Source organism: Martes martes (genome assembly GCF_963455335.1).
Source record: "Martes martes genome assembly, chromosome: 9".
Classification (NCBI taxonomy): Eukaryota; Metazoa; Chordata; class Mammalia; order Carnivora; family Mustelidae; genus Martes; species Martes martes.
Genome location: NC_137896.1, coordinates 50,623,085 through 50,637,417, shown reverse-complemented (window position 1 = coordinate 50,637,417; position 14,333 = coordinate 50,623,085). Strand labels below are relative to the sequence as shown.

Here is a 14,333-nt window from a genome sequence, read left to right as displayed (position 1 = left end):
AGGCCTGTACTTCACAAGTGAGTAGGGGAGCAAGCAGGGCACCACGGGTGGGCAGTTCTGGACAGATGGGTCCTGGGGGACCACGGCAGGGTCTGCTTGAGCAGGCAAAGAAGTCTGTCCCTGTGTTTCTTTCCTCCTTCCCCAGGAGTGTGTGGAAGGATTACAGGGGAAGGGGTGTTCTGGCTCCTGGCCTCACACAGAGAGGACTTAGGAAGTGTAAACAGAAGATTCCCCTAGCTTCTGTGCTGTAGGGCCCCTGCGGGGCAGGGGTGGGGTTAGGGCTGCTTCTTATCCCCTATAATTTAGGTTGATGGCTCAGGGAGGGAGGGAAGGACTGAGGAAGGGGCAGTTTTTCAGTGAGGCATTTCTAGAAATAGAATTTGAGCAGCATGAAAACTGGGAACCTGGTAACCTTGGTGTGGGAACCAAAATTCTAATGCTGTTAGTGGTGAAATTATAAGGATCATTAAGGCTAAGCCGCTGTTTCTGTGTATCTAGCCCCTGTCATTTTCTATCACTGTCCCCTCAGCAGCAGCAAAGCAGAAGGTGGGAAGGGAAATTGCCCAGCACGAGTAGAAGTGTTTGACTCCAGTCTGGAACTCTGTCGTATGGGGCCCGTGGAAGGCTGCTCTGGGCGGTAAATAGGGCAGAGCCTCCCGAGGTCGCCACACCTGTCCTGCTGTGGCTGTGCCTTCCCACCTCCTCCACTCCCTCTGCCACAGTCCAGGGCTGTTACTCGGATGGCACCTCCACCTTGAGGCTTCCCTGCCACCCCTGCCTGACGGCCACACCCAAATGTGGCCATGTGTCAAGTTTGGCTTTAGAGAGAGGTTCATGTTTTCTTGGTTTGTACTTACTTTTTAATGGACTTAATCCTTATTTTTTTTTCCAGATGCTCTATCAGCTCTGTGAGAAACCTACCCATTGGTTGTTTTCCAGCTGGTCACACATACACACAAGACCCCGTGGGTTGCTCTTGTTGTTGGTTTTGTGTGGGTTGCCCTCTGGCCCTGCCCCAGGACGGCTTTCCCAGGAGTCTCTGTCACGTGCATCGGAACCAGATCCGAGATCCTGCCTCTCCCTCTTTCTCATTTTGCTGAAGTACATGTCAGTAGCTTCCAGAGGAGGTTGAAAGTGGTCGTGACTTGGGATGTCAGGGCCTGGTTTCATGAGAGCTCTTGGTCTTGCTGCCAACAGCACATGCTGGTTCTGCTGCCCAGGGCTGTGAGTGTGGGAGTGTTCTTTCTTTCTTTCTTTTTTTAAAGATTTTATTTATTTATTTGACAGACAGAGATCACAAGTAGGCAGAGAGGCAGGCAGAGAGAGAGGAGGAAGCAGGCTCCCTGCCGAGCAAGAGCTCGATGTGGGGCGCGAACCCAGGACCCTAAGATCATGACCTGAGCCGAAGGCAGAGGCTCTAACCCACTGAGCCACCCAGGTGCCCATGGGAGTGTTCTTTCTTATCTGGACGCTTTGAGGTCTTGTTGGTTGGTTGGTTGGTTTGTTCAGAAATTTCACGAGGATTTACTTAGGTGGCCTCAACTTTTATTTTACTGCTTTGAAAATAAAATATGGAGAAAAGAAAAGGATTTACTTCGGTGTGAGATTTTATTTGTTGTCCTACATGATGGGAGTTAGCCATCTGTCTACTTGGAAAGTTCTTATATTATTCCTGTAATTTGCCTTCCCTTCAGCTGGTTCCCTTTCCTGGGCTTTTAGAGGATGACTGGAGCTTTGGGATTGATATGTTATGAAAGAGAAAATCCAGATAAAATCCAGATAAAATTGCTGTAGAGCAGAGCCAGGCAATTTCAGAAAGTAAGCCACCAAATTTTGAATTATTTTCTTTGTAAAAACTTTTTACTTTTAAATTTTAAATGTAAAAAATACATAATATAAAATTTACCCACTTAATCATTTTTAAAATGTACAGTTCAACAGTGTTAACTATATTCATACATAGAGTAACACACCTGGAGAACTTTTTCTTCTTGTGACTCTGAACTCTATACCCACAGAACAGCTCTTACCCCCCCTTCCCCTACCAGCTCCTGGCAACCACCACTGTACTTTCTGTCTCTGTGATTTGACTAAGCATGTATGTAAGTGGAATCACACAGTATTTGTCCTTTTGTGACTGGCAGAGTTCATTCAATATAACATCCTCAGGGTCCAGCCGTGTTGTAGTATGTGACAGGGTTTCTTTCTTTTGAAGGCTGAATAATATTCCATTGTATGGATATACCACATCCATTGTATGGATGTTTCTGTGCTCTTCTGTCAATGGACATTTGGGCTCTTCCACCTCTTGGCTGTTGTGGGTAATGCTGCGGTGAACATGAGTAAGCAAGTATCTCTAAGATCTTGCTTTCAGTTCCTTTGGATATATACCTGGAAGTGGAATGGCTGGATCATATGGGTTTTAGTTTTAGAGTTTTGAGTACCTTTCATACAGTTTTCCGGAGTGGCGGTACCATTTTACATGCTCACCAACATTGCTGTGTACTGTTCCAGCTTCTCCACATCCTCACCAATGCTTGTTTTCTGTTTTGTTCTTTTATAGTGGCCATCCTAATAGGTGTGACATAGTATGTCATTGCATTTCTCTAACGATGAGAGATGTTGAGCCTTTGCATATGGTTGGCCATTTGCCAGCCATTTGTATATTGTCTTTGGAGAAATCTCTTCAAGACCATTGCCCATTTTTAAATGGGGTCACTTATTTTTTGTTATTGAGTTGTAGGAATTCTTTATATGTTCTAGTTACTAACCTTCTATCAGATATGGTTGACAATTATTTTCTCCCATTCACTATATAAACTGCCTTTCACTCTGTTGACTTTTTTCTTCAATGTGCAGAAGTTAAGTTTGATATAGTACCATCTGCCTATTTTTGCTTTTGTTGCCTGTGCTTTTATAAGAAACCATTCCCAAATCTAACATCATGAAATTTTTCCTCTGTGTTTCCTTTTTAGAGTTTTATAGTTTTATAGTTGTAGATCTTAATTAGATCTTGAATCTATTGTCAGTTTTTTGTGTATAGTATAAGGTAAGGGTCAAAATTCATTCTTTTGCATGTGGATATCCAGTTTTTGCAACACTATTTATAGAAGAGACGGTCTTTTCCTTGTCATATGGTCTCATCTCCTTACTGTTTATTTATTTATGTAAAGATTTTATTTATTTATTTATTTATTTATTTATTTGAGAGAGAACAAGTGGGGAGGAGAGGGAGGATCAGGCTTCCTGCTGAGCAGGGATCCTGATGCAAGGCTTGATTCCAGGACCCCAAGATCATGACCCAAGCCAAAGGCAGATGCTTAACTGATTCAGCCACCCAGTCGCCCCTCCTTCCTATTTAGATATACTTTATGGAAGATTTCCTTCTGTATCTTCCAGTCTTGCCACTGGATTTTTTTTTTTACAACTATAATATGTCAGTGTCCCAGAAACCTCCCTTGGTGTCCTTATCATTCCTTTGTCTAGCACTCTCCTTTCTTTGATAACTTTAAATGATTTTCCTTTATCTCCTTCTGGATATTCATTTCTCTTTCTGTGTGTTGGGGGGTGGGGTAAGGCTTGTGCACTTCTTGGGTCTCCCTTCCTGCAAACATAACCTCCCCATTCACTACCTCCAGATTCTAGCAAATGAGGGGTGTGTGTGTGAACATCAGAATTTTGAGGCCCCCATTCAGGTTTCTCTAATACTTCTGTCATTCTGTGGTCTTGTCACAGCAGCCCTTTCCTGAGACACCTAAATGCAGGGGAAGACATGCAACTCTTCATGACCTTGCAGTGGTAGGCTAAGACCTATGCCTGGGCCATGCTTTCCAGCTGAAGGTGGCTTTGCAGTTCTTCCACGCCTTCCTGGCCAGTGTTGCCTTCTGTTCCACCACTGAGGTTTGTCATGTGGTGTTGCAGAAGCTGCAGAAAGACTCCTCCCACATCTTGGAATGGAAGGAGGGCAAATGGAAGGAGGGTGTACAGGAATAGAAGCAGTGACTCCTTTTCCCCTTTGTTTTGAAAACAGGGCTGGACATCATCCTTGGTGGGGGGATTAGGAAATGTCTTAACAGATTGTGACTGAAAGATCTTTTTTGTCTGACTGGTAGAGCTGCTGTGCCTGAATCACACCATTTGCCTCTCCCCACCTGGCCGGTAGATGAAGCACCTGCTCTTCTGGGGCAGAGGCTCAGATTCACAGGGATGAGGGAAAGGAGAGGAAAGGAATGTTTCTGAATGGCCGGGAACTCAACTGTGCATTGAGCAGAACAAAGTGTAACCCAGGTGACATGGGGCTGAGTGTGTGGGCCCCTCTCCTGTGTCCACCCATTCGTGGAGGCATGTGGACAGACCAGTAAGTTCTCTCACTAGGAGAACTAGCTTGTCATTGCTCCTGGGAGGACCCCTCTGAGCCCTTTACCCTTCAGCCCCCACATCTGAATTCTGCCCAATCCTGGTATCCTGGGGCAGGAGATCAGACAGGGAGGCCACAGGTTTGACAGGTCCAGTGTGATGTGGGAACACATGTGGGTTTGCTGGGCCTTGATTTCCTTGGTATCTCCTCTGTGACAGTCCAGGTACTGGGAAGGTTCTTAAGCTTACCTGGCCTCCTAGGAAATGCCCCCATCACCTGGGTGAATGCTCTAGAGAGTGCTCCCTTCTCTCCCCCTGCTTTGTACCCCCTCCTAGGCCTGACCTGTACTGGAGGAGCCTAGGATGCGGCAGCCCTGAGATTAAGTGGACCCATAATGCTGGTGACCTCCCCTTTGAGATTGCTAAATTGCAGCATCCTGTATTGCTCTTGCTTAAATGGGCTCATCAGAGAATGTCTAGCATAAAAGGGCAAACCTAAAACATTTCAGGCATTTGATAGGGTGCACAACAGACCTGCACTGAGGTCAGCTCTGGGAATGGAGGAGGTGCTTTAGCCCTTCTTGAGTGCCTGTCTGTCTGCCTTGTGGCCCAGAGGGCAGATGGGGTGTGGAGCTTGGAAGGACTATGCCAGTCACTCCCTCCTGCTCATGGGTCACTGGATGGCAACCTGGTGGCGTGTGCATTTGGCCTGTTTCCCATTTACATTTTCTTGATTTTCTTCTGACCCCCTAAGGCCCTGCTTTGCCCTCACTGCCCTTTATTGTTACTGATATGTTTTCCCTCAGAAGATATGTGGCCTCTCAGAAGGGTTCTCTAGAAGCTGTTTCATAACCTGGCATGTGGGGGAGACCCAAAAGCCTACCAGACACTGCACCAGCCTCGCTGTAGACAGAGGGGACTGTTCTACTTCCCTGAAATGTGCTTCTGGCACTCAGCCTTCTGTGAGGGCTTGGTCCCTGTTTTCAGGACCTGAATCCATTAGTGTTTTACTGAGGGCAGGTTTTCTTTGCATTCTCACCCCATAGGCTCGTTGTGAGTACACTGGATGTTCTGCTCTGAGCTGGTGAAGATGGGGGCCTGATGATGTGGGAGCAGGGGCTGTTGGAAGAGTTTATGCTGCTCTCCCCAAAACTGGGGCCCTGCTGGCCCGCTAAGTCTGTGGTCTTTTTAATTCTATGGAAGCTCCTCCTGTTCTGTGGAAATCCCCACCCAGCCTCAAAAATGTGCATGTGTGCTCCCAGAGTAGATGAGGCAGAAGCAGCCTGGGCCTCCAGAGACAGCCCCAGACTTGGTGGGGCCTGGAGACCTTTGAAGATGAGCTGCAAACACAGCTTCTGTGGGTGATGAGGAAGGAGCTGCCACCCTTCTTTTTAAGTCTTGTTGCCTCTCTGGTGCCTGCAGTCTTGGTACTTATTTTTTCTTTGTGCTGCTCCTTGTTTTAGCAAGGCTTTGGGATGTGGCAGGCAGTGGACCACCTTCTCACCAGAGGGAGACTCACCACCAGTGGGCCCTCCACACACAGCCTACACCTCCATGGACAGCCAGGGCGCTTCCACCCCCAGATTGAGACTCTCTTCCATTGTCTGTGTAGAAAGGGAAAGGTGCAACTCAACAGGAACTTAAATTCCTGTGGTGGAGGGAGAGCCCAGCCACACTGAGTGATGTGGATGCAGGACTTGCCTAGGATGTGGATGCCAGGACTATGGCTGGGAAAGGAAGACGTTTCTTCTCTTCTTGCTCTGCCCCTGAGAAAACAGCCAAGTTTGCCTTCTCCAGGGACACTCCTGCACCGCCCTGGGCATGCTCCACAGAGCATGGCTTCATTTAGTCCCTTCTGGACTCACGAAGATGCCCCACGGGGTGTTTGCTGAGGAAGGTTTTGTAAGAGATAACCCTGGAGATACCCCGTGTCTCTAAAACAGTCCTTGGGTAGCTGTGTTACATCTGCACAGAAGAGCACAAGAGCATATAGTCATTTTTTTAAATGAAGACGGCATGGAATGATCTCTCAGATGTTGTGTATTTTTTAAAAGTTGTAAAATAGGGGCACCTGGGTGGCTCAGTGGGTTAAATCCTCTGCCTTCAGCTCAGGTCATGATCCCAGGGTCCTAGGATCGAGCCCCACGTCAGGCTCTCTGCTCAGCAGGGAGCCTGCTTCCTCCGCTCTCTCTCTCTCTGCCTCTCTGCCTACTTGTGATCTCTGTCAAATAAATTAAAAAATAATAATAATAACAAAAAAAAAGTTGTAAAATAATACGTATGGTGTTACACTTACATAAAAACATGCATGTCTATGTGTGTTACGTATGTATACATGTCAGTGTGTCCATCCACCTTGTAGACTTGGGAATAATTTCAAACCTACACTCTAAGCAATGTTTACCTCTGGGAGTGGGGTTGGACTTTTGTTTTGCTTTGTTTTTGTTTTTGTTTTCTTTATATACTTTTAATTGCTTGAATTGGTTGTAACTAAAGGTAAAATAGAAGAAATGGAAGATTTGTTCATGATTTGCAGAGGTGGTGGGGGGGGGGTATTGTTTGTAAGTAGGGCAACAGAGAGAGAGCTTGGGGTGGGGGAAGCATCGGGGAGATGTGGGTGTGGTAGGTTCTGTAGTCAGGGCTCCCTAGTCACTCCTTACCTTCCTCATCCCGATTCCTCTACCCTCTTTAACATACTGAATTTTGCCACTTGTCTTTCATACTGTTATGTTCTCCTATCCGTTTACTTGTGGCTTATCAGAAACTAGCATTGGCAAATTGTATTGTATGTAGCTCACCACAGCTGGCTGTTGTCCACAAAAGGATGCAGCTCCCAACTCTGGGTGGGGACTCACCTTGGATGAGAAGCTTGACAGATGTCGAGTTAGGAAGCTCATTTAGTTTTCTGATTTATCCTTCATGTTTTTACATGTATATCTGTGTTTCTCGATGTTGTCTCTAATCATCTCAAAGCAGTCTGAGATGGGAGCATGCATGTGTTCCCAGGTCCAGCTCTCCTTGCCGTTTCTCCACTTCCCTGTGCTCCTGCTGAAGTGCCCGTGTAATTTGATGAGTGGATAGGGCAGGCTTGTTCTCCCTTTACTCCTGCACCCAACCTGAGGCCAGGAGCTGGTGTACTCATCCTCAGAGTAGATGCTGGCAGTCTTTACACCTGATTAGCAGGTGTTCAGTCAGTCAGGAGCTCAGGGGAGGCAGTTTACCTTTTAAGAACATGGTAAAACATCACAAAGAAGATTCTATTCAAAGTGAGTTTTTTTATACTGACATTCATTGATTCTGTTGTTTTCCTGAGTAAGGTGATACTCTGGGCTTGGGGGGTTGATGTGAACAGATTCCAGTCCCTCATATAGTTTTTGTGCTGAGGGAGACTTCCCTACCCACATGGGTGTTGGTGGTCAAATGGTGTTGACATTAAAAATTATATATTTGGGGCACCTGGGTGGCTCACTGGGTAAGGGTCTGACTCTTGATTTCGGCTCAGGTCATGATCTCAGGCTCTTGAGATCCAGCCCCGTATCAGCCTCCACACTGGCTGTGGAGCCTGCTTAGGGTTCTCTGTCTCCCCCTCCCCCTGCATCCCCCCCACCAATACATGCTTGCTCTCTCTCTTTCTTAGGAAGAATTATATCTTTATTTAATTGTCATTTATCGTGCTGTCTGTTATTAGTAAGAGATGTTGCTTTACTGTTTCATGTTTATGAATTAATTATTTGATTGTTAATGAGCTTGATCAGTTTTCCATGCTTGTTTATTTATCATATTTCCTCTTTTCAGAGTTGTCCATGATCTGTGTCTGTGTCATATGCTGACCCACATGAAATCGCTGTTGTTGTTGGTCAGAACAGTCCAGTATTGACAAGTTCATATGGTTCATCCTAATTCCTTTAGGACTTAAGTGTTTTTCATGATTTAGCGACATTTTTCTAGTTATGAAGTGTTTCACTGTCTGTAACAATTTTTCAGAAATATAAAAATGTAGAAAATGGAAATGTGTAATACTGTAAAATCATCTCTTACCACTTTGGTGTAGTTTTATCCACCCTCCCTTCCTTCCGCCTTCTTCTCTTCTCATCTCGTCGCCTCTTCTTTTCTCTTCTCTTCTTCTCTTGCCTTCCCTTCTTCCTTCCTCCCACAGAACTGCAGACGTCTCTTGATAGAACTGTTCTAGATATAAATGAATATGTGAACTGACTAGTATGTATACTAGCTATTATTATTATAAAGTTTTTATCCTGCCTTGATATTTTATCAACTGCACCTCCTATCCTGTTAAATATTCTTCAAAAGTGTGGTTTTTAAGCCTATTGAATCTTCTGCCATATAATTATGCTGTAACTTAGCAAGCTATTTTCTTTCATTGGACATTTTATTTTCTTTTATTTTCTTGTATTTTCTTTTATGTCTTTGTCTGTAGCTCTGTTTCCCAAAGCTATAAGAATTTCTGTAAGGAATTTTGTGTACATGAAATAAATAGGTCAGATAATACTAAATTTAATTTAAAAATTTCTTGGCAAATGTGAAAAGTCTAGAATGTCTGGAAGGCATTTACTTGTCACTTTCTCCAGCAACATGTAAGAGGCCCTTCTTATGATATCCTCAGCTAACGTTGGGGGGGTTTATTCTTGATAATTTGTCAGTGACAAATAGTATCTTTGTTTTCATTTGGACATTTTTTTATGTGAACAGATATTTTTAGAACTTTTTAGAAGTTATTAACCATATATTTTTCTTCTTTTTTTTTTTTAAAGATTTTATTTATTTATTTGACAGGCAGAGATCACAAGTAGGCAGAGAGTCAGGCAGAGAGAGAGGGAAGCAGGCTCCCCACAGAGCAGAGAGACCAATGCAGGGCTCGATCCCAGGACCCTGAGATCATGACCTGAGCTGAAGGCAGAGGCTTAACCCACTGAGCCACCCAGGCGCCCCTGTTTTTCTTCTTTTGTGATTAATCAACATCTTCTATAAATTTTATTGGAGTTTCCATTTTTTATTAAAAATTTGGTAAAATTTATTTACATTTTTCCTTTTTAGTATTTGAACTGAATACTAATAAGGGAAAAATACCATATTTGTGTATGTCTAGAGAGAAATTAGAGTGTATATATACTTGCCAAAATATTCATAATTTGGGGGGATAATTTTAGCTCTCTATTTTATATTTACCTCTTTTTTCTGATTATTCTACAAATGATAATTTTTAAATTTCTTTTCTTTTTTTTTTAAAGATTTTATTTTATTTTATTTTATTTTATTTGACAGAGAGAGACACAGCAAGAGAGGAAACACAAGCAGGGGGAATGAGAGAGGGAGAAGCAGGCTTCCCACTGAAACACAAGCAGTGGGGGTGGGAGAGGGAGAAGCAGGGAGAGGGAGAGGCAGGCTTCTGGCTGAGTAGAGAGCCTGATGCGGGGCCCAATCCCAGGACCCTGGAATCATGACCCGAGCCAAAGGCAGATGTTTAATGACTGAGCCACCTGGGTGCTCCCTAGATAATTTTTTTTTAATTTCTTTAAAAAGATTTAATATTTATTTAAAAGAGAGAGAGGGCAGGTGGAGGGGCAGAGGACAGGTAGACTCTCCATTGAGCAGGGAGCCTGTCATGGGGCTTGATCCCAGGACCCTGAAATCATGACCTGAAATGAAATCAATAGTTGAATTCTTAACTGACTGAGCCACTCAGGCGCCCCAATAATAGATATTTATCTTAAAGAACAAAGAGATTCTGGGTTTTGTGAACAGGGACTGGCTCCCTGGTCACATGCTTCTGGCCTCTCCTACAGAGGCCTCACATAAAACTGAGAGCACCCTTGATGCCTTTTCCCACGTGCCCAGCCCCAACCGGCATCTGGGCCACCTTGCTGGGGCTCATCTGAACAGTGAAAGAACGTGTGGGGTGTGGCAGTAAGAGTGTACTCTTGATTTTCTTTTTTCCCCTGGCATGTCCAGCTTGCTATGGGATGGACGAAGAAGAAGAGAACCACTATGTTTCACAGCTCAGGGAAGTCTACAGCAGCTGCGACACCACAGGGACAGGCTTTCTGGACCGGGAGGAACTGACCCAGCTCTGCCTCAAACTACATCTGGAAAAGCAGCTGCCCATCCTTCTGCAAACACTTCTTGGAAATGACCACTTTGCCAGGGTGGGTATTTGACTTCATTCTTATAAAGTAAAGCACAGAGTACTGTAGTTAACTGCAGGCATTTGAGAAATATCCGTGGACTAAAGACACACCAGAGTAGAGTTACTAGAAACTGGAACACCGCTTCTCCTTCTGGGGACTCCTCCGTTGAAGCAAGAGTTTCCTTCAGATTACTGTTTTTTGAAAGCATAGTTACTTCCAGAGGTTTGGTTTGGTTTAGTTTTTCCAGAAAGATGTTTGAGAGATTTTTTGGGTGTCAGGCATGGGGTGGAAGTCTGTATGGGTGGGAGGCAGGTGGTTCACAAAAATATAAGGATCTGTGGGCAGATGACACACTGGGTGCCTTGAAGTGCCTTGAAGTGCCTTGAAGGCAGATTGTCCAGTAAAAGGACACAGCTTGCAGTTCTTTCTAGCAGCTAGACAAAGGAAGTGCACACCACTGCTGCAGGAACAAAAGATACCTATATTCAGAGGTGTCCTGTGATTTCATCTAGGCCAGATAGAAAGGACTCTATCTCTGCTCCTTTTCACTAGGAAATTGAAGATCATCCAGAATGGTGATCTAGAACCTAGACCACAACTTGCTTTCCTGACAGAAATACTAAAAAGTACCTCCCACCTTGTCCCTACTGCTTAATTATGTCTAGATATTAACTTATGTCGTAGAAACAGTGTTGGTCGTCTTAACTTTGAAGGAAGAGGTTTTTTTCTTTCTGCCACAGAAATCAATGAAACTATTTTTATTATCAAATGAGAAAAAAAAATCCAGCCTGCAGATGTTCCTGAATTGGCTCTTGGACAAAAACAAATGAAGAAAACCAAGGGAAAAAACCCTCACTGCTGGTACAGGGAGAAAGTCCAGATGAACTGTACCTCTTGTTACTTCTCAATGCCTGTCAGTAGGATAATGTTACTCCCTCTTAGGGAGCTCTGCCTCAATTAAGCTGACCACACCCATTCTCTGTTTCTTTTTACTCTACTCCTGCCTTTTGATTTTTTGTGTTGTTGTTGTTTTTAAGAACTTAAGAGTCAGGTGTGTTTTTTAAAATATATTTTTAAAGATTTTATTTATTTATTTGAGAGAGAGAGAGAGCTAGAGAGAGAAAGAGAGCACACAGAGAGAGAGAGGAAGAGAGAGAAGCAGACTACTCATGAGCAGGGAGCCTGACTTGGGGCTCGATCCCAGGACCCCCAGGATCATGCTTAACTGACTGAGCCACTCCGGCACCCCAGGTGTATTTTTTTTAAGGATTTACTTATTCATTTGGGGGGTGGGGCGGGCAGAATGAGAGGGAAGGAGAGTCAAGCAGACTCTATGCTGAGCACAGAGCTAATGCAGGGTTTGATGTAATGACCCTGAGATCTGGATCTGAGCTGAAACCAAGTGTCAGCCACTTAACTGACTGTAGCACCCAGGAGCCCCAAATCAGGTGTACTTTTTATAATGTTCAAACATTATAAAACATATAATGTGAAAATCAGCGCTCTGGTTATTCAAGCAGTATAAACAGATGATCTGGTTTTCTTGGTTATTTTTGATAGTTGAGAAAATTCAAAACCAAAAGAATAACTTTGGGGTTCATATTCAGATGCCGGGTTCTGCTGATTGAACAAATCACATCATTCCCGAGCCTTACCCTGCTTTGTTTTGTATGTGCAGAAGTGGTATAACATTTATTAATTTTTTTTATTGACATATAATGTATTATCTGTTTCAAGGGTACAGGTCCATGATTCATCAGTCTTACACAATACACAGAACTCACCATAATACATACCCTCCCCAGTGTCCATCACCCAGCTACCCTATCCCCCTAACCCCCTCCCCTCCAGCAACCATAGTATAACATTTAGAAACTTCAAATTGGGGCCCCTGGATGGCTCAGTTGGCCAAGTGTCTGCCTTTGGCTCAGGTCATGATCCCAGGGTCCTGGGATCGAGTCCCACATCGGGCTCCCTTTTTCAGTGGGGAGTCTGCTTCTCCCTCTGCCTCTCCCCCTGGCTTGTACTCTCTCTTTCGCTTACTCTCTCTCTCTCTTTCTCAAATAAATGAATAAAATCTTTAAAAAAGAAGCATCAAATTATGGTAGGAAAAAAAAGGTTAGTATTGGAACATCAGTAAGGAGAAAAATCAAGTTGGAATTGAGATTTCTGGCCTCCCCCACATCACATGTATCCCATAAAGCAGTTCCTTTGAGTTGTAATCCTTCTGGGAGGCTGGAAGTTTCTCCACACTTTTATGGGGAGGTATGTTAGAAGGAGAGATAAGACAGTCATAAGCAAGGACAGGAGCCTGACCTTTTCTGATGAATGGTGGCACGTGGAAAAGCTCTGTGGATGTTCATCCATCTTTGTGTCTGTCCCAACTCCATTCTCTTACAGCCATGATTTCTGTTTCCAAAAAGCAAGTCAGGTGTTGGATAAATCAAGAAATAGCTCTGCTTCCATTAGTGCTCTTGAGTCTGAACTGAAGTTGTCCCCCCTTCCCTCTCTGTAACATGTCAAGAGCAGTGCCCACACCACCTGATGCCTCTAGGGGCCTGCTCCACCCCACACTTTATACCATCTCTGTGATAGTGCTCATGATGGATTATTTCTGCTGTCAGAGTTTTTATTGTTCCTCTGCTTCATCCCACAGAAAGGACATAGCTCACAGAGCCACCGCTTAGGTGAAACCTTCTATAGGTGTTTTAGGGGAAGCTGGTGTCAAGCCATAAATATCCAGATAGTTGTCACCATTTTCTACAACAGAAACCAAATGGTGGAGATTTCAGGAGATTTCAGAGAAAAATCAAGAGAAATCCTTTATCCAGGAGAATTGATTGGCTTTTCAGTTCAAGTATCACACATCCAGTTTCCTTGTAGAAACTAACATATATGATATCATGTAAATGTTGGTCATTGATACTTCAATTCAGTTACAAAAATGAAGGACAATATTAATTTGAATTAAAAAGATAATGTTTTAATTCATTGAAGTATGCTCATTTTTAATTCCTATTTCCTGTTAAAGAAACATTATCAAGGTCTAGTTTCAGGCCAGAAATTAATGTGGCCCCAGATTCCTGTGGAGTGTGGGAAATTCCTATGTGCATTTTATGTTATGTTCTCATGTTTCTTTATCAGTGGCAAGGATCTTACCTTTAGTATTTTAAATTTGGTTAGAAAGAGAATTTTACTCTCAAAAAATAATTATTTTTAAAATTAAAATATAGTTGACATACAATGTTACAGTAGTTTTAGGTGTATACCATAGTGATTAGACAAGTATATATGTTATGCTATGCTCACCACAGATGTAACTACCATCTGTCACCATATATTACTACAATATCATCAATTATATTCTCTATGCTGTGCCTTTTATCCTCGTGAGTTACTCATTCCATGACTGGAAGCCTATATCTCCCATTTTCCTTCAACATTTTGTCCATCCCCCTACTACCTCTTCTTTGGCAACCATCAGTCAATTTGTTCTCTGTATTTATGAGTCTGTTTTTGATTTTTGTTTGTTTATTCATTTGTTTTATTTTTTAGATTCTGTTTTTTAGATGACCATAAGTGAAATCCTATGGCATTTGTCTTTCTGTACTTACTTCACTTAGCATAATACCCTCTGGGTCCGTCCATGTTGACACAGATGACAAGATCTCATCCTTTCTTATGACTGATCAGTATTCCTTTGTATACATATATCACATTTTCCTTATCCATTCATCTCTTGACAGACACTTGGGCTGCTTCTGTATCTTTGCTGTTGTAAATAATACTACAATAAACATAGGGGTGCATATACTTGAAAAAAAATTCTTAACA

General features: G+C 43.4%; 1 protein-coding gene across 1 annotated transcript in view; it reads left to right on the top strand.

Annotated features, from left to right (window-relative positions):
* Positions 1-14,333, top strand: part of NINL (ninein like) — a 130,913-nt gene that overhangs the window by 41,374 nt on the left and 75,206 nt on the right. Inside the window, exon 2 of the mRNA XM_080813621.1 lies at positions 10,324-10,517. Within this exon, the coding sequence (XP_080669747.1) occupies positions 10,335-10,517 (183 nt within the window). The 5' untranslated portion in view covers positions 10,324-10,334. The remainder of the gene's footprint in view (positions 1-10,323; positions 10,518-14,333) is intronic.